This window comes from Staurois parvus, unplaced genomic scaffold, assembly GCF_062004578.1.
Source record: "Staurois parvus isolate SC_StPar_1 unplaced genomic scaffold, SC_StPar_1.0 ptg000106l, whole genome shotgun sequence".
NCBI classification, from domain to species: Eukaryota; Metazoa; Chordata; class Amphibia; order Anura; family Ranidae; genus Staurois; species Staurois parvus.
The window spans coordinates 5,493,880-5,512,723 of record NW_028317902.1 but is presented as its reverse complement, the minus strand read 5'-3'; the positions used below and the strand labels follow the sequence as shown (position 1 = coordinate 5,512,723).

Sequence of the window (18,844 nt, the reverse complement as noted above, 5' to 3'; positions counted from 1 at the left end):
AGATGCTGAACAGAGGGATGTCAGATGTCAGATGAACAGAGGGGCACATTAGAAGGTGTGAGCTGTGTATGACACTGTGCATTCAGGGAGGGCTGGAGCTGAAGGGGAGCAGTAAAAGCCAGCTGTTTGTATTTTCCTGCAAGAAGTGGGAGGGATCTGGTTGTGTGTTTCTAGTACTTGGCATGCGATAGGTGGGCTGAGATGTATTGAGTCCAGTGGGAGGTCCCTGGTCTTTGCACTGTCCTGACTCTGTCCCTCTCTGCACGTCCTACATTCTGTCAGGGTCTCAGGGACATTTAGAGGGTCTTTGAAGGGGGAGCACGCAAGGAGGAGGTGAGATGTATATATATTTAGATTGTTCGCTGGATAACAAACATTGCTCAGATGCCAGCATCACGTTATTACTGCTTCTTCTGTTTCCTGGGCACACTGCGAGTCTGACAGCTCTGTGCATGGCAACACACCTTCTACTCTGATCCCTGCTGTGCGGTCTCCACTTCAGGGCTGTAACCTTGCCATCATAGACTGACTCAGTGTTTTTCCCTTTATTGAGCTTTGATAGGTTTGCAAAATGTAAGTGTGCAGCTTCAAACATGACATATCATAGTGTTTTGATGTCTTTATTTAATTCCTTCGTTATGTTTTGCAGGGGTCACTTGTGTTTCTATGTCACTACTGCCTGCTGTCTGAGAAGAAAACTAAAGCCAGGAAGCTACAATGGAGCACACTAAGCAGGTCCGGGTTCTGATGCTTAATGATATGGAGAAGCTGGAGAAAAGACTCTTCAGGCTTGAACAAGGTACATTCAGTGATCCATTCTGTAAATTTCTTTTCCCCCCTCCGCCTCTGTGACTTCAACCTTCCATTGAACTTAAACATACCTCTACCCCGGGGGGGGTTAGGTCTTAGGCAATTATTTGCTAATGAACTGACCTTTGAAAGTTGTTTTTATTTCTTACAGCACATAACCTTTGTTTGCATATATTGCGCAAATAACCAAAAGGTTATATATTAGAATATTTACTTAGTCTATTGTTTAAATTGAAAACAATGAAGAATGGATGGATTATTTCCAGAATATTTAATGTGCATTTCTTTGATTCATTTGATTTTTTTTAAAATTGATACCAAAAACGATTATATGGTGCAGGAATCTTGCTCAGTGTATCTTAAATCAGGGTAGGCAACCTTGGCACTCCAGCTGTTGTGGAACTACAAGTCCCATGAGGCATTGCAAGACTATCAGCCACAGGCATGATTCCAGAGGCAGGGGCATGATGGGATTTGTAGTTTCAGGGCGGCTGGAGTGACTAGGTTGTCTAACCCTGTTAAGATACATACAGCAAGATTGCAGCACCATATAAATATTTCTGGTACCTTTTTTACAAAAATCAATTGAATGAAAGAACTGTTCTGTCTGAGGTTATGCCTGCTATGGACAGACATATCCTCTACGCAGTCAGTTAGCACATGTAGCTGTTGGAGATTGTAGTCAGTGCATAGTGGAAAAATATTTTTCAGCATGCTGGAAAATCTACACCCCATAATACAGACATCCATGTCGTGCTTTTCATTTGTGTTTTGCTAATCCTTGCGCTGGCAAATTATTGTGAATAATGTCAGAATGATTACATTGCTGTCACTGCAATGTATGTTTCAATTTACACCATGCACAGGAGAATCACCCCCAGTATCTACTAACTGGTTGCAGGTTACACAGATCACATGAGCTGTGACAATCGAAAACAATTCTGCAGTGCTCCAACCATTTGTTTGTATCATGGGTTTCTGTGACCTACATATCAGTGTGTATTCACATCATTTACTTGCTAAATTGGTAGGAATTTGCAGGACAATGGTAGCAGTTCTCAATTTCTCTCAACTGAATTAAGAAATTGTGCATCAATGACAGTGAATAGCTCACAACAAGGTATTCTGCCTAATGACTGCGGGCTAATATTACACCATCAGAATGCTGTAATAGCTACAAAAAGAAATTGCAAAATTAAAAAATTGCAGTCAGTGTTTCCTTTGTGTTTGCAGAAGGGTCATTGTAGAACATTTGCTCCCCAGACAAAGTTTGTTGAATGCTGTGCTCTAACCTTTGAAAAGGGCCAAAAGACGGCTAAGGATTTGGCATTTCTTTAATTTTGTTATTTGTCTTTCAGTGATCATTTATTTTATTATTTTGAAACTGCCTGCCAGGAAATGGTAGTATACAAGCCTGTTAACCTGGTCCCAGCCCCCATCTGCTACCCACCCCCATCTTTGCTTGACTCCTGTGTTAATTGGCTTTTAATCCAATGGCCAGCTCTGCTAGGTTTATGTAAATTAACAAGTTTACTATGGAATTAATCATACAAAGCAGCTTACCTTAGTACTGTACTACCACAGTTTTATACATATTGCCGGGATAAATATCTGCTTTGGTTGGGTATTTGCCAGCATTGGAAATTCTTACTATGTTTTCAAGAGATTTCTAACATGACTTGAAATTTCTTCAAATAGGCGATCTCTCCACTGGAGAAAGATCAAAAGCACTTTCTGTAATGGGTAGCTCCACTTTTGTGGGGAAAAAAATAGCAAAAAAAAATAATAATAATGCAGCATATGCAATTGCAACACAAGTCATATTATAATTGAGTGTTATTAAAAATGAGCTTTCCTTTTCGATCTGCAGCTCTGTCATTTTCTGTCAAATGCAATGCAATATGGCTACCTGGAGGCGTTTTTGTGCACAGATGGTGTATAGAACATCCCCCAGATATGTAATTTCCTGATTGAGTGATTGGCTCACTGATTTTCCCAAAAGTCTGCATTAAGATACAAGTTAGATTTTGAGCATCCCCTGCAACAAAACTGCCATTTTTGGTGAGATACTCCCAAAGGAAAATTACGTCTAAAAGCCTGGTCACACCGGTGCGATTTCAGGTGCGATTTGTGAACTGAAATCGCACCGGAAATCACATCTAATGAATGTGAATGTCAGTGTCTTAGCATGTGCAATTTGCTGCAGGGCCATTTCTAAAGTAGTTCTTGCACTACTTTTTCTGCAGTTTTGTTGCAATTTCACATACATAGAATATAATGGAAATCTCACTGCAAATTGCAAGAAATTGTTGAACATTTTCACAAGTAGCAAAGTCTTTAGAAAAAGCACTTGAAATTGCACTGAAATTGCACACAAATCGTGCGATTGTAAATCGCAGTGGTGTGACTAGTGCCTACAGGGATGCAGACCATGCCACTTTCTTCATTAGATCCTGCAGGTACAGCAGCTGATAGATAATTATGAAGTCACTCCTATACAAATACACTTTGCACATGGACACAGAAAAACAGCTACTTCTGCAGAATAACATAAGATTGCAATCTGCAACACAGTTTGGTAAAATTCCTGCAATGTACATTGATCACCCAGAGGGGAATGTTTTTTCTTCCACAAAAGTGGAGTCACTCTTTAAGAATGTACCAATGTGGACTGATTTGGGGGAGTTGGAAAGTCAAAGCAGGTTTGGCAATGGCTGTGATATGATGTCTGTATCAATTTCTTTGTGAATGGTTAGTCTAATAGAGTCACCCATAGCAGTTTCGGTCTTGAAATCATTGAAGCTTATTTACTAAAGGAGTTGAGTATCTTCACACAGTGAATTTTGTGAATAATCACATGAGTTATTAAATAATTTGCAAATTAAAAAAGTAAACAGAAATTTTACATGTTTTGCATGATTGTAAATTCACACAATTTATTATGTGAGGAGTCTCAACTCATTTAAGCTGGCTATACATGGATCCTAATTCAGCTAGTCCAGGAGGGACCTGCCAAATTTTGATCCATGTATTGGCAGGCTGGTTGTACAGAAGTCGATTTACATTTACTGAATGACTTCTGTACAAGTAACCTGTCAAAGAAATACCACTCAATCAGCGCTGCTGGCTATAGCCTGCAGTGCTGAACATTGAATTCAGATGGCAGGGAAGTCTCCCCACTGTCGGAACACAATTGCTCAGCGGAAGTGATCCCCCCATCCATCTTGAATGTGCTGATGGGGGAATCGTGATGGGGGAATCGGGTCATGGTTTGAATGAAAGAAAAATACCACTTCTGTTGAGATGCATTGCTCTGCATAGATCAACACAGGCTCAACCCCGGGGCACATAGAATACAACTGCCCTCTTAATACCACTTGTGGTGGGTTGCAGTGTGTTTTCACAATGCACCTCACCTCATATTATGTCATTGGCAGTTGCCGCACCACAGCTCCCCTGCATTGCATAGAAATAAATAAAATATCATTATGATGCTTTTCAATAAAGTTAAAAACTGTAAGAAAGAACAGAGGTAACAGTGTCCTACATTGTAAAAATGCAAGGCATCGCCCTTCAATGCCACTACACAATAGACACAACCCTGCTGGTGTGAATGAGCCCTAAAAAAATTAACCTCATTGATTGGGGTTTGCAGTCCTCAACTTTATGTCGGCTAACAAATGGCGATTTCTAGCGATTTTCACCACTTTGGTCTACATTTGACACACATCATCAAAACAATTAGGTGACCAACCAACATACTTATAAGCCATATAAATGTAAATACATAAACTGATGATGGTAGGTTGCTTTGGCAATGTTTTGTACAAACAAAGGTTGGAAGTGGATGAAATTGGTAGAAAATACCCCTTTGTTTGGGTCATTCATGATTGATTAGACAAATCTCAGGCACAAGGATTAAGGGCCATGTTTATAGAATTGATTGGCTCAGCAGCTTGGAGAGAGGGAGATCAGTAATGACAGGCACTGCTGGTGCAGCTTGTAATTAGGGAAGAATAATGACAAATTGAACAGGTTTTCTAACCTGCTTGATTAATTGTTCCTCTAAAATTCAGTTGGTTGGCTGTCATGCAGAGAACACATAATTACTTTCCATCTGCAAATCAGGTGCTGGCTTGGAGTCTGTCATTCTTCCGAACATAGCTAGGTACAGTTGTGCTCAAAAGTTTGCATACCCTGGCAGGAATTGTGAAATTTTGGCATTGATATTGAAATGCTTGATTATGCCAAAAAATGCTCTTTTATTAGTTGTTTGGCTTCATTTTAAATTATAATGATAACAGAAATCACCCAAATGGCCATCATCAAAAGTTTACATACCCTGGAATGTTTGGCCTTGGTACAGACACACAAGGGTTAAAATGCCACAGGTTAATGACCCACATGTGTGGCTTTTTAAATTGCAATTAGTGTCAGTGTATAAATAGTCAATGAGTTTGTTAGCTCTTACGTGGAAGCACTGACTAGGATAGATACTGAGCCATGGGGATCAGAAAAGAACTGTCAAAAGTCCTGCCTAACAAGGTAATGGAACTTTATAAAGATGGAAAAGGACATAAAAAGATGTCCAAAGCCTTGAATATGCCAATCAGTACTGTTAAATCACCTATTAAGAAGTGGAAAGTTTGGGGATCTCTTGATACCAAGCCAAGGTCAGGTAGACCAAGAAAGATTGCAGCCATAACTGACAGAAGAATTGTCCGGGATTCAAAGAAAAACCCCCAGGCAACCTCAAAAGAAATACAGGCTGCTCTGGAAAAAGATGGTGTGGTTGTTTTTAACCTGTTCACGCCGGCCGCACACAAATGTGCAGCCTCCCGGCGTCTGGGCCTAGACGTCGAGTGGCCGCACATTTGCATTCTATTAAAAAAGAACATATGTGCCGAGAGCGCGCTCCCAGCACACATGTCCGGTACTCACGGAAAGGTCCCGATCTCCTCTTTCGATCGGGACCTTTCCCGATCATGTGACCGCCGTGACAGCGCCTCACAGCGGTCACATGACCCTAAACCCCGCCTCCCGGCTTCTGGAACCCTTAAAGGGCTGGGAGGCGCCGGCGTGAAGGGGTTAAGGAGTACAATACGGTGATACTTGAACAAAAATTAGCTTTTTGGTCGAGGTGTCAGAAAGAAGCTTTTACTGCACCAATGCCACAAAAAAGCCCCGTTACAATATGCCTGACTACACATTGACATGCCTAACCAGACCTTTGTGTGTCATTGATGCAGTAAAGGCTTCTTTCTGGCACCTCGACCATGCAGCTCATTTTTGTTCGTGTCATCATATTGTGCTCCTTCAAAACAACCACACTGTCTTTTTCCAGAGCAGCCTGTATTTTTCTTGGGGTTACCTATGGGTTTCCCTTTGTATCCCAAACAATTCTTCTGGCAGTTGTGGCTGCAATCTGTCTTGGTCTACCTGTACTTGGCTTGGTATCAAGAGGTCCCTGAATTTTCTACTTCTTAGTGTAAGTGATGACTGGCATATTCAAGGCTTTTGACATCTTTTTATTTCCTTTTCCATCTTTATAAAGTTCTATTACCTTGTTACGTAGGACTTTTGACAGCTCTTTTCTGATCCCCATGGCTCAGTATCTAGCCTAGTCAGTGCTTCCACAAGAGCTAACAAACTCATTGACTATTTATACACTGACACTAATTGCAATTTAAAAAGCCACAGATGTGGGACATTAATCTCTAATTGGCATTTTAACCCTTGTGTGTCACCTTGTGTGTCTGTACCAACACCAAACATTCCAGGGTATGTAAAGTTTTGATGATGGCCATTTGGGTGATTTCTGTTATCATAATGATTTAAAAAGGAGCCACACAACTATTTGATAATAAATGGCTTCATATGATCATCATTCTTCAATAAAAGAGCATTTTTTGGCATGATCAGTCATTTCAATATCAATGCCAAAATTTCACAATTTCTGTCAGGGTATGCAAACTTTTGAGCACAACTGTATAATCCAAAGGAAAAGACACTGATGATGTCTTCACAGGCAACAATTTAGGGTCCAGTCTTGCCACATGCGGTGGGACTGCGTTGGGTAGCTATTGCAGTCCCACCACATGACAAGGCAAAATGCCATGTTCCCTTTTCTGCCCAGTTCACAGCATTGCATTGCAGTACTTTTTTTCAGTGCAGAGCAGTGTGAGGCAATCCATGTCCAGCAGTTGAACGTTATGAGATGTCTTTGTGTAGCTGGTGTTGAACATACCCTTAATCAACTGACATGCTTCAGAATATTGTCCCACCCCCCGGACCATCCTGCTAACTTGTTTTACCCAATGGGCCAAATCATGATTAATAATGATATCAAGTACCCATAATGTACTTGGCAGTCAGAGTCATCTTTGGCTGTGATGTAGGTGACATGATGATACAGTGCAGAGCTTAATTTTTGTATAGCAAGGAAGGCACTATAATGCTATTTGGTAGTGCTGAGACATACTTAATTGATTAATGTGAAGTCTGATTTGTAATCATAAATCCATTTTAATTGAGCTGAGCGTGTTCACAGTGATATGAACAAAAAACATCCAATGAGGCAGAGATTTAGGCGAACCCGCTAGACCAAGTACATAGACTTTTTAAGTCTGGCTAATCAGGAGGAATTTCAGTTTATCTCTTTATGTTATGTTTGAATCTCCTTGTGAATCTGGTCATACACATTACAGTCAGATTGTACAATCTCTGTGCAAACTCTTTATACAAAAATATGTAATGTGAGGGCCTAACTAAACAATCTGATTCATTTTGTTCTATGCAGACAGGCCCTTGTACTATACTGCATAGTTGCTGGCAAATCCAAAGATTGTATGACCAGTTTGTTACATGTAAGGTCAGTCTAAAGTGATACTGAAGGACATCTCCTTCTTCCTTTGAGTGCCCCCTTATCAAGCCAGGTGCTATGGGGACATCTGTGCATGTGTGCTCCTAATGCGGGCTGTGTGCATCCATAGATACCCACAGCACCATTAAGCCATGACCATGCACTCTCCTCACAGGAGTTTGACTGACAGCCTCAGGAAACTATAGCTCCCACTGCTCTCAGTATCACCTGTGAGGCCAGGAAGAGGAAAGAGTGGTGCTGCAGCTGGGCCATCACTGGGTGAGTGAGAGGACCCAGTTAAGTGTTTACACATGGTAGGGGGGATGATAGGTAGTGGGGAGTTTCTCACCTTAATGAAGAGAAGGCAAAGTATTTGAACTTTAGAACCACTTTAAGGGCCTGCTTACACTGCTGCGTTTCAAGGCATGCTTTGCAATGTCTAAAAATAATGTATCCAACTTCCCCATAAAAATATTATTCCTGCTCCCATCTCAGCACATCTGTGCTTTTTTTTTACTTACAAAAAAAAAAAATACAATCCATTTACCATTTTAAATAATACATTGTCCATTTCTTTCTGTGTTTTAGTTTGTAGGGAGGCCCACAGACATCAGTGTCAATGTATGATGGATTTGTAATGGATAATAAGTCTTGGTCAATGGCTGTTAACTGTGTCTATTCCAAATCTAAAAGTGCATTTATGAATCTAAATGGGCTCATAGTATTTGTGTCTAGTATGTTATTGTGTTAGATCAGTGGTCAGTACTGATTAGAACTTGGCACACATGGAAGAGAGGGCTGTAAGATCTGATAGTGTTCATTAATGCTTATTTATGTAGTACTGTTCAGGACCTAACTGAAGAGGATGCCAGTAGAAATGCCATGCGTAGTCCAGGGGCGGACTGACCATTTGGAAACTGGGGCACAGCCCGAGGGCCCTGGGTCAGTAGGGGGCCCCATGAGATGCCCCTGGTAACTTTTTCATAGGTTTTTTTGAGTTTGGGCAAGGACACAGGGGCCCCATGATCCCCTATTGCCCGGGGGCCCCATGAGTTGTCAGTCCACTCTGGCGTAGTCAATTCTCCTAATCTATAGAAGCCTATGGCAAACTCCTTGTTATACATATCAATTTCACATTATTTATTTATTACTGAGGCTTGCCTTTTACCTATAGTTCTTCAGATAGGGAACCATCGCCACCTGCTACAACACTTATTTAACATTGTTTGCAGTATGCCCAACCTTGCCTGTTCTGGTTTTGTAGCATTAGGAAGGTGTGTTGTCATACATCAAAGTGTGTTTACTTTGTGCATTGAAGCATGTGTGTAGATGTGTGTTTTCATTGCCTTTTTTGAATTTAGGGTTTAAAGTGGATGGAGTTACCAGCCATTACCTAAGGCTTGTTAATAGATGTTGCCAACACAACAAAGTGCATGTTCTATGCATTTTGATGCACTGCCATTGACTTCTGTAGGCCTTCCAATGCACTAAAGCAGGGTTCTCCAAACTTTTCATTCAAAGGGCCAGTTTACTGTACTTCAGACTTTAGGGGGGCTGGATTATGGTCAGTGGGTGTAGAAAATGTCCCAAGACCAGCATCTGTAAGAATAAACATGGCCTCAGGGTTGGTGGTCAGTAAAAGGAAGATTATTGCCCCATCATTGGTATTATTGGAAGGAATTGTAACCTATTGTTGGTATCAGTGGAAAAATAGTGCACCATTGTTGGTGTCAGTAGGAGGAATAGTGCCTTGTATCATTCAGAGAAATAGTGCCCCAAGGGCTGGTTAAAGGCTGGCAATGGGCCGCATCCTTCCCCCAGGCCACAGTTTGGAGACCTCTGCACTAAAGCGCAGAAAGAAACAGACTTTTCAAATTTTTCAAATCATAGTGCACTGATCTGGGAATAGACATTATTTTTGTTATGAGGATGTTGGGCATATGCATTGTAGAAATTGGCAGCACAATTCATTAACACACAACAGTGTAAAAGGGACCTAAATGTTATCAGTACAGTACACCACAATGACCACAGTGTTTTCCATATTTATTAAAATATATCATGTAAACATTTTTTTGGCCACACTGGAATTCATTTTGTAACAAGTATAAATATATACAATACCAGTTCCAAGTTCCAAAGTTTGGACGTTGTGCAAAATCTACATAAAAACAGAATGCAGTGATTTGCAAATCTCATATTTTATTCACAATAGAAAATAGAAAACATATCAAATGTTTAAACTGAGAAAAAAATAAGGTAATTTTTAAAATTTATGGCAGCAACACAACTCGAGAAAGCTGCGACAGGGCGATAAAAAGCTGGCAAAGTAAGTGGCACTAAGAAGGAAGAGCTGGAAGAGCATTATGCAACTAATTAGGTTAATTGGCAACAGGTCAGTAACATGATTGGGTATAAAAAGAGCATTTTGGAGAGTCTGAGTGTCAACATAAAATTGCAAAGAGTTTAAATATATCATCATCTACAGTACATAATATCTTTAAAAGATTCTGAGAATCTGGAGAAATCTGTGCGCAAGGGACAAAGTTGAAACACAATATTGGATGCCTGTGATCTTTGATCCCTCAGACAGCACTGCATTAAAAACAGGCATGATTCTGTGATGGACATCACTGCACTGTATCTGAAAATCACTGTCTGTGAACACAGTTTGCCATGCCATTCAAATATACAAGGTAAAGCTTTCTCAAGCAAAGGAGAACCCATATCTGAAGATGATCCAGAAATGCCACTGTGTTCTCTGGGTCAAAGGCCGTTAAAATGGTTTGTTGAAAATTGGGAAACTGATCTGTGGTCAGATTAATCGAAATTTGGCATTCATTTTGGCAACCATGGGAGCTGCGTCCTCTGCAGAGGGATCTTCTGGCTTGTTATCAGTGCTCAGTTCAAAAGCCTTCATCTCTGATGGTAAGGAAGGGGCAGCTCAAACATCTGGAAAGACACCATCAAAGCTAAAAGATATATCCATGTTTTAGAGCAGCATATGCTCAGGCAAGAATGGGACAACATTCATCTCCCAAAACTCCAGCAATTGGTCTCTTCAGTTCCCAGACTTTTACCGAGGGGATGCTACACCATGGTAAGCATCCTGCTCCTATCCCAACCTTTTTGGAATTGGGGTTGCACATTGCCAAATTTTTGTTGCCCTGTCCCAACTTTTCTGAGAAATGCTGATGCCATCAATTTCCAACTTTTTTTTTCTTAAAATGGTACACTTTCTCAGTTTAAACATTTGGTATGTTTTTGATTTTCTATTGTGAATAAAATATGGGTTTTTAAGATTTGCAAATCATTACATTCTGTTTTTATGTAGATTTTACACAACATCCTAACTCTTTTGGAATTGGGGTTGAATTACTATAGTTACATGCAAAGATTTATCTTGTATGTACAGTACAGTATATGCCCTTATTGTTACATGATTGATACACTAGTGAAGTATTCACTTTAGTCCCACACACTCACACAGGTGCATTCAAGAGACCATCGGATTAGATATCACACAACCAGACAGAAGGCTTTTGGGTTATGGCAGGGAACCCACAAAAAGGCAAGGGGACCAAACAAACTCAATGCAGATAGTGTTCCTTGGGGGGAATCTTTCTAGGACCCCTGTGTTACTATTGTATAGTATTTGTAAAATGTTCTTTGTTAATATCATTTCAGTACACGGTAGAAAAGCTTGTCTTGGTGGTCTACAATTTGCAATATCTTTGTAAATGTAAAGGCAAATGGTTCTGTTGTTTGTAGCCCGTCACTTTGTCAACGTGCCGCTCAAAACCTACCTGAGTAAGTGTGTTTTAGTACAGTGTGTTTTATTATTATTATACAGTATTTATATAGCGCCAAAAGTTTGCTCAGCGCTGTACATTACAATGGGAGACAATACATGAGACAGTACAATAAGACAGTTTCAGTGACCAAATATTGAGTTTGGATTCACACCACTTCCATTACATTTAGCATGAGTTGATGCACGCTATATACACTTGAATTATTGTAGGTTGACAGATGTTTTTTTTTTTTATCACATTGCATTGTGTTGATGTTCATAACATGTTACATCCTGAATATGGGTGCAACATGTAACATGCTATGAAAGGTGAACCTATCCTTTAAGCAGAAAGAACTGAATGACATGCTGCAGGTTTCACACCTCAGACTGCATTTTGTGAATGGGATGTAAATTGCAGGCAGCAGTGTGGAGTGTGGAGTAACTTTTTGGTGTCTAGAGGTGATAGGTGAGAGGTGGCAATTGCATCTGGTCACCACTGCAAGGCTACATTCCCACCAGTTCCTGATTCCTGCAGCTGCTGTGAGCTGCTATGTGTGGCTGCTGACAACTTTCACTATAATGACAGGTCACTAGAGGCTGCAGTTATTCACGTCTCTCTGCGTAGCTAGCAATTCATTGTGGTGATCTCTGCTGGACACACTTTGCATCCAGCAGCAATCACCGCAGGTAATTGCTGTCTGTTCATACATAGCTGCAGCTGCCGGTGACCAGTCATAATAGTGGACAGGGCTGGCGTCTCCACCTAGCCTCTCACAGCAACTGCAGAAATCAACAGATTCCTGCCACTGTAATTCTCACTGGCCTAAATCACTGTGGAAGTAGCCTAAAACGCCAGATAAGTTTGCATTTAATCATTTATTATGTGTCCTGCATTAGGGCAAGTGGTGGCAATCTTCCCTCCTCAGCTTTTCTCAGTTTTAAAAAGTACTACTGTACAAAAAAGCAACAATGTTGGTAAACTACCAAAACAAGAAATGCTTGTATGCCTGTAGGCCTTCCTCAATGTACTTTGGCCAAACCTGCCTGGGGGAAAAATTTATGTCTAGGACAATATTTATTTTTCAACCTTTTTAACTTAGAGAATCCTTCAATATAAGGCTACTTTTACACTGATCTGCCACAAAAACACAGCAAAAATGCATAGGTGTTTTTACCACGCCTTTGCCACACTTTCTGAGCATTTTTTAAAGGACACGTCACTTAAAAACTGCACCAAAAAGCATTTTTTTTTAGCTTTTCAGGTGCTTCAAAACTCCTCAGTGTGAAAATAGCCTTACTAATGACTATAATTACAGCTCACTGTACATTAGTGTCATGGTCAAAGAGATAATGCTTCTTATTTTTGTGGGAAGTGAGAAAATCCCCCCTTACAGATAGGTAAAAAAGATCATTGATGTCAGGCGTTACTTATCTAAGAGGCAGAAATTGCTAATTGCCTAAGGAACTCCAAGCAATCTATGAAGGAACCCTGCTTGAGAAAGGATGTCTAGAATGTGTTTTCCCAAATGATCGCTATTGTCTTCTGGGACAAACTGGCGGTTGCATAGCTCCCTCCTACCCTCTCTGTAGGCCCTAATGTGCCAGTTTGCCTGATGGGAACTTCATTCATTAGAATGCTTGTTCTGCATCTGAATCGTGCATGCACCACTGGCCACCATTGATTGTTTGTAAGCACCTTACATTCAGCATACTGTGCCAGCTTGTAGGTATTTGTGGCACCTTAGCAGCCAAGATTCTGTATTTTGTCCATTTTCCTGAGTCTAGTGAGGACTACATTTAATGAACATAGCTTGCCAGTGCCTTACTGAATGGTACCAGTGATTCAAATCCTTCTTCATTCTTCCAATACCTCATCAAGTATTTTTACAGGTGTACAAATTTAGGGCGAAAATCCCAAAGAATGTAAAACTATCTCTGTTTTCTGTACCTTCTAAGCAGTGCTACAAATTCCTATATTTTATTTAGTTTTAAAACATTTTTGGGGGTCATAAATTGTTTGATTGATTTTACTGTGACTTATTTATATTACTAAGCGTCTAAGTGGCAGATGTCTTACAATATTACATTGTTGTGTGATGTAGATGTCTCTTGTGTGTAAGACTAAAGGAATATATGAAGCATGGGGTCTGCCTGACCTTATGTAAGGCTTTTTACGTTGCCGACATCTCCTGAATGGTGAAAGGCCAAGTTAATTTAAGACAAATATTCCTGGTGTCATCGCCCTCAGAAACAGGACACCCATGGCATATATCCTTGCAGGACAAGCTAATATTAGCGGACAGTGCAGTGAGCAGGCTGGAATGGGGCCTGGAGGTGACCTTTCAGTGTCATCTACTTATCTTACAATAACATGAAAGTCATTTGCTGTCCAGTTGTGCTTTCAGGATAAGAGAAAATGTACACTTTTTTACAGATATGTTCATTCATTTTTTTATTATTTGGGAGACTCATCAGGTGAGGTTTGCGTAAAACATTTCCATCTTTCTGAAAACCAATCACTAAAGTGCAATAGCTATTTAGGAAACACTGCAGCTGTTTAGGGTCAGAAACTCCACTTAGCTTATCTTAGTTTGAGTTCTAGGTAATTCCAGGCAATTATTTTATAATAGTTGTATAACTGTATTCATTGGTATTTTTATTTCTGCCTGGCGTTCAGCTTTACAGTGGTTCTAAAGGCTCAAGGTTTTTATCTTTCTAGGTGCAGATCCTCCCTAGCCCCACCTAATACTTACCTGAACACCTGTCTTGATCCAGCAATGTACATGAGAGCAGTGGCTCCTTTGGGGTCTCTCCTCATTGGCTCTCACAGCAGCGGGAGTCATTGGGAAAAAAACTTGTGCAGAGTAGAAAACAAAAAATGAGAACTAGAATAAAAGTATAAGTCCTCCAGAGTGTATAACTCAACACCACACAATGAAGTAAGTCCTTCAGTGGATGTGGGATCAACCCAATCTCCCCAAATCTTCACCACTTGTGTCCAAAAAAAATGTGCACTCACCAGAGGGGTTTGACCCCTTTTTACAGGTAGGTCAAACAACATATGATCTCGCAAGGGTGCTTTAGGTCAAGGAGTGGATGTCATATGCTTCTTCAAACGATCATCTTTTGTTATATACTGTGTAATGAATCAGGCAACATCCATTAAAAGCAGTATTTATTTAAGATATTTCACATAAAAAAGTAAAAAAATGCACTCACATTACAAGGTGCCTATGTTACAGGCACCAGTGTATACAACCTATAATGGATGTTAGTCACTGCACCACCTCCGTTGGCTGGTGTGCGTTCCAAGCCTCTGTTCCGTGGGCTAAACGTGACGACATACATGACCTGGAAGTGACGGTCCCAGCGCTTCTACGTACGTTTCACCAGCGGCGTCTTCACATACACTCTGATTTTTACTTTATTTCTCATTTTTTTGTTTTATACTCTGCACAAATTTGAATTTATGTATTTTTGACTTTTTTTTTGACGTTTTATCAGGAATCTAGCAATGTCTATATTTATTTCAGCATATTGTAAGGGTTTTATCTGGTTAAGTCCCAATGACTTCACAGAATTCTCTGACTGAGGTCTATTTATAAAAAGCTTGTTGGTGGAATGTGATAAGCCTTCACCCATTCTTGACAAATAACGACCATATGTTACTTAATTCAGTTATTTCCTATGGTCATCAGCTACATCTAGTAGTGATAGTGTTGCATTTTTTTCTGATGGAAGCTTTTAAGAAAAAACACTGCATTATGGCTGCTAGATGGAGCTTGATGATCATAGGAAATCAGTATATTAAAGTGTTACAAAACCCAGGACCCTGCATTCACTCTGTTTGGTCTCTCACAGTACACACAACATGGAAATGCAATTATTTTAGTAAATATAAACTGCTAAATAACTTTTCTCATCAGCAGTTAGAGCAGTCTTTTGACTTCTATCAGTGTTCAGCAGAGCACGGGTTAAAACTTGTAGCAGAAGTTTTCTCTAGGAAGATGTAGAACCTCTGTCTGGGCAGTGCTGATTGGCCCTGTGTTGATCACATGCACTCTCCCAAGAAATAAAAAACCCCAAAAACCTCTTCAGAAATACACACCAAACTGAGCATATGCAGTGTCTCCACACGATATGTCTTTTCAGGAGATAAGAGGGAGACACTGTAAGAACGGGGGGATCAGAGAAGTCAGGATCAAACATCTTTGTTACACAATGCAGAGGATTAACCCAATAGGTTCCACAGTGAGTATAACAAGCACGCTTTACTGAAAATACAAATCGATTTTACTGTTGTGGGTTTAGTAACACATTAAGTAAAATATGGTCACTCTTTGTCAAGGATGGGTGAATGCTTCTCACATCCGTCCAACAATATTTTTATAACTGGACCTCATATTGTTCAGAATGAAATGAAAGGCCAACTGTTACAATATTGTTCTATATATTTATGATTCAGTCCAAGTTAGCTTTGCTTTGATAAGGTCAGTAAGCTTTACCATCTTTTCTTATTCCAGGCTTCGAGCTACAATTTAGATTGGGTCCAACTCTGCAAGGGAAGAATGTCATTGTATATACCAATTATCCACCACCCGGTGGCACCTATGACCGCCAGGCTTTCCATCCTTTACAATGGCACAACCCACATGGCCGAGAAGAGGATTCAGACAAGTACTGCAAACTAGATCTGCAGATTGCTGGCTCATTTCAGTATCGCTTTGATCACGAGTAAGTAACAGAAAGTTAATCTGTAAATAATGTTAAATATTCCCTTCCCTCTTTGAAATTGCCTCATTATGTTTTTATTTAGGTCTAAAATATGAGAAGTCTTATAAAAGTCACTTGTTTAAAATGTAATATTATAGTTTAATCAGCCACACAGATCTTTGTTGGTCACACCTTTTATTCATTTCATATCTTATCATCTCTGATTCCTTTTTTGGAGTTGCCATGCAGATGACTGTTTGCTGAATAGTTTTTGCCAAACACTCTCTGAGTGCTGGAATTACTTTTGTTCCATATACAATCTCATACTTTTGAAAGTTCCCAGGGAGCTAAAGTGGAACTTCATCCAAAATGTTTAATTTCAGGATTGAGTCTATGATATTTCCAATTTCCAGTGTTCAGCATTTAAGGAAGACATATCACCAGAAGAAGCTTTTTAAATCCCTCAGGGGATCTTGTGCACATAGAACGTATCCTGATTAAAATCCAAGCAGTGGAAGTCAATAGAATAAATGTGTCTTTTCTGTCATAGCTGGTTGCAACTGCACACCCTAAAGCCAAAACATATAGCTGTTTCCACAGGGGAAGGGGGGAGTTACAACCAACACTGAGCCCCACCCACTCTCTATTTTGCAGGGTCTCTTCACCTCTCCTGTTTAGTTTACACAGATTCTGGACCTTTTGCCTGCAATTCAGGGGAGAACGGAGAGAGTGGAAACTGTCTACTTCTGTTATGAATGATTGCAGCTGGAGAAAAAGTATTTCATTCAGGAAAACACAAGCTGACAACAGCATAGGCCAGGTACTACACTTGTCTGAGACAGCTAAGTGTAGTATCTGACATGAGCTATTGTCAGCTTGTGTTTTTGTGAATTAAATGGAACAAACCTTAGAGAATCAGTCCACCTTAAAGTGGTATTTCATGTTGAACTACATGCAGTGGAAGTTAAATCCTCCACTTCCTTTAGCTTTGGGGGACTCACATGGTCTGAGTATCCGGTTGTTTGCCTCCGATAGCCACTAAAGCAAAGTCACATTCTTTGTTTTGGGGGAAGTGGGGGAAGTGACATGGGGATCTGAGTCATAGGGATGTCTCATAATGGGAGTTCTTTAATATATAAAGTATTGATGTAATAACTTCCTGTATTACCACTGAGATCTTACACAGTACTTTGCAGCGTACACAGTTTGTATCATATAATATTTTAAAAGGCAGTTATAACTCTCCAGCTACCCCAAACACTTAACATAAAGTACACACAGGTGTATATATATATACATATATATTATCTGTAGCATGACACCGCCAGTGTTAGGGACCAGCCGGTGGCAGCCTCTAGCGTTCCACAGACCAGAATTCCCCAGGGCGTGGAATCTAAGTTCCGACCTGCTTGTTCACCAGAACCCCTGATGGTGGGGATGGACTTGGAGCAAGCCGAGACCAGGTCGCGACCCCTGGGTGCAACCAGCTGTGGTAGAGGCACCTGTCGGTGGTACGCAGCAGGTGAGAGTCTGATGTGAGGAGGTAGAGTAAGCGAGGTCAGACAGGCCGAGTCGGTAACAGCGGAGTAGGTTGGTACAGAACAGCAGGCAGAAGAATAAACAGGTCACGGTCCGGGTTTGGCAACAGGAGATCAAAAGTGCAGGAGCAGGCAGGAGAATGGTCAGGCAAGCCAGGGGTCAGAGCAGGAGAAGTCAGCAGATCAGGATCAGGCAGGGTCAGCAGCAAAGTAAACTCACAGGAACACAGGAAAGACCATACGGCACTTGAGCATTGCAAGAGCTGGGTTTAAATAGCCCGCCCGACTCCTGACAGGCGCTCCTGGGTCCTAGTGCTTGCCCAGGGCCGTCATTGGTGACAGGCGCGCCTGGGTCCTAGTGCCCGCCTGCCTGTACGTTTTGTCAGGACTCTACGCATGTGCGGATTCGATCGCCGCAGCGATCTTCCCATTCCCTGACAGCCAGTAAGCTTTTACTTCCTGATACCCCTACCAATGCGAGGATCATTTCAGAGAATTGTCATCTTTGGCTCTGGGTACTACAGCTCCTAGGCCTGACACAGAAGCAGAGTCCCTCCTGCAAAATACTACCAGCACTCCTTCCTTAGCTCTCATGCAGCCCAGAGGACTTCCTGGCCACGTTTTAGTTACAATTTATACTATTTTCAGGTCCAAAGGTGTAAACAGCCAGCTCCTTGGTACAGCCAACCCATGAAGCAGCAAAACATTTGTGCCAGAGGCATTAGATGTAACCTACCATTAAATGACTCCTAGGCTAGGACTAGTATAGGACTTCTCACACAGTTTTTTTTGCTTTATAATAGATTCTCGTAAATGACATATGTTAAGCAGGCATATCTCATTGACTGGATATACATTTATTCACTATATTTTTCTGTACATTGCCTTTTTAAAATAGCAATATCAAGTGATAGTAAAATAGCAAGTATCAAATGACGGTTGAGCTTGCTGAAGCCTAGTATAAATGATGTAAAAATCGGATGAAATATTGTTTTTTTTTTGCTTGCTAGTCTCATATCGAAAACAAATAGCTTACTTAAGATACAAATTCTCTTGTGTGACAGAATACAGCTTCCCACGTAACTACAAGGGGTGTTCAAGTCAAGACAGTACTTTATAGTTTAT

At 40.7% G+C, this 18,844-nt stretch overlaps 1 protein-coding gene across 6 annotated transcripts in view; it reads left to right on the top strand.

The window, feature by feature from the left end:
* The window catches only part of AGL (amylo-alpha-1,6-glucosidase and 4-alpha-glucanotransferase), a 131,394-nt gene that overhangs the window by 45,079 nt on the left and 67,471 nt on the right, over positions 1-18,844 (top strand). For 4 of the 6 annotated variants that reach the window (XM_089671522.1, XM_089671521.1, XM_089671520.1 and 1 more), the window contains exons 1-3: positions 181-333; positions 650-799; positions 15,992-16,202. In XM_089671522.1, the coding sequence (XP_089527648.1) occupies positions 718-799; positions 15,992-16,202 (293 nt within the window). In that variant the 5' untranslated portion in view covers positions 181-333; positions 650-717. Of the gene's footprint in view, positions 1-180; positions 334-417; positions 574-649; positions 800-15,991; positions 16,203-18,844 lie in introns of those variants that run through there. The other 2 variants (XM_089671518.1, XM_089671519.1) reach the window with 2 other exon arrangements.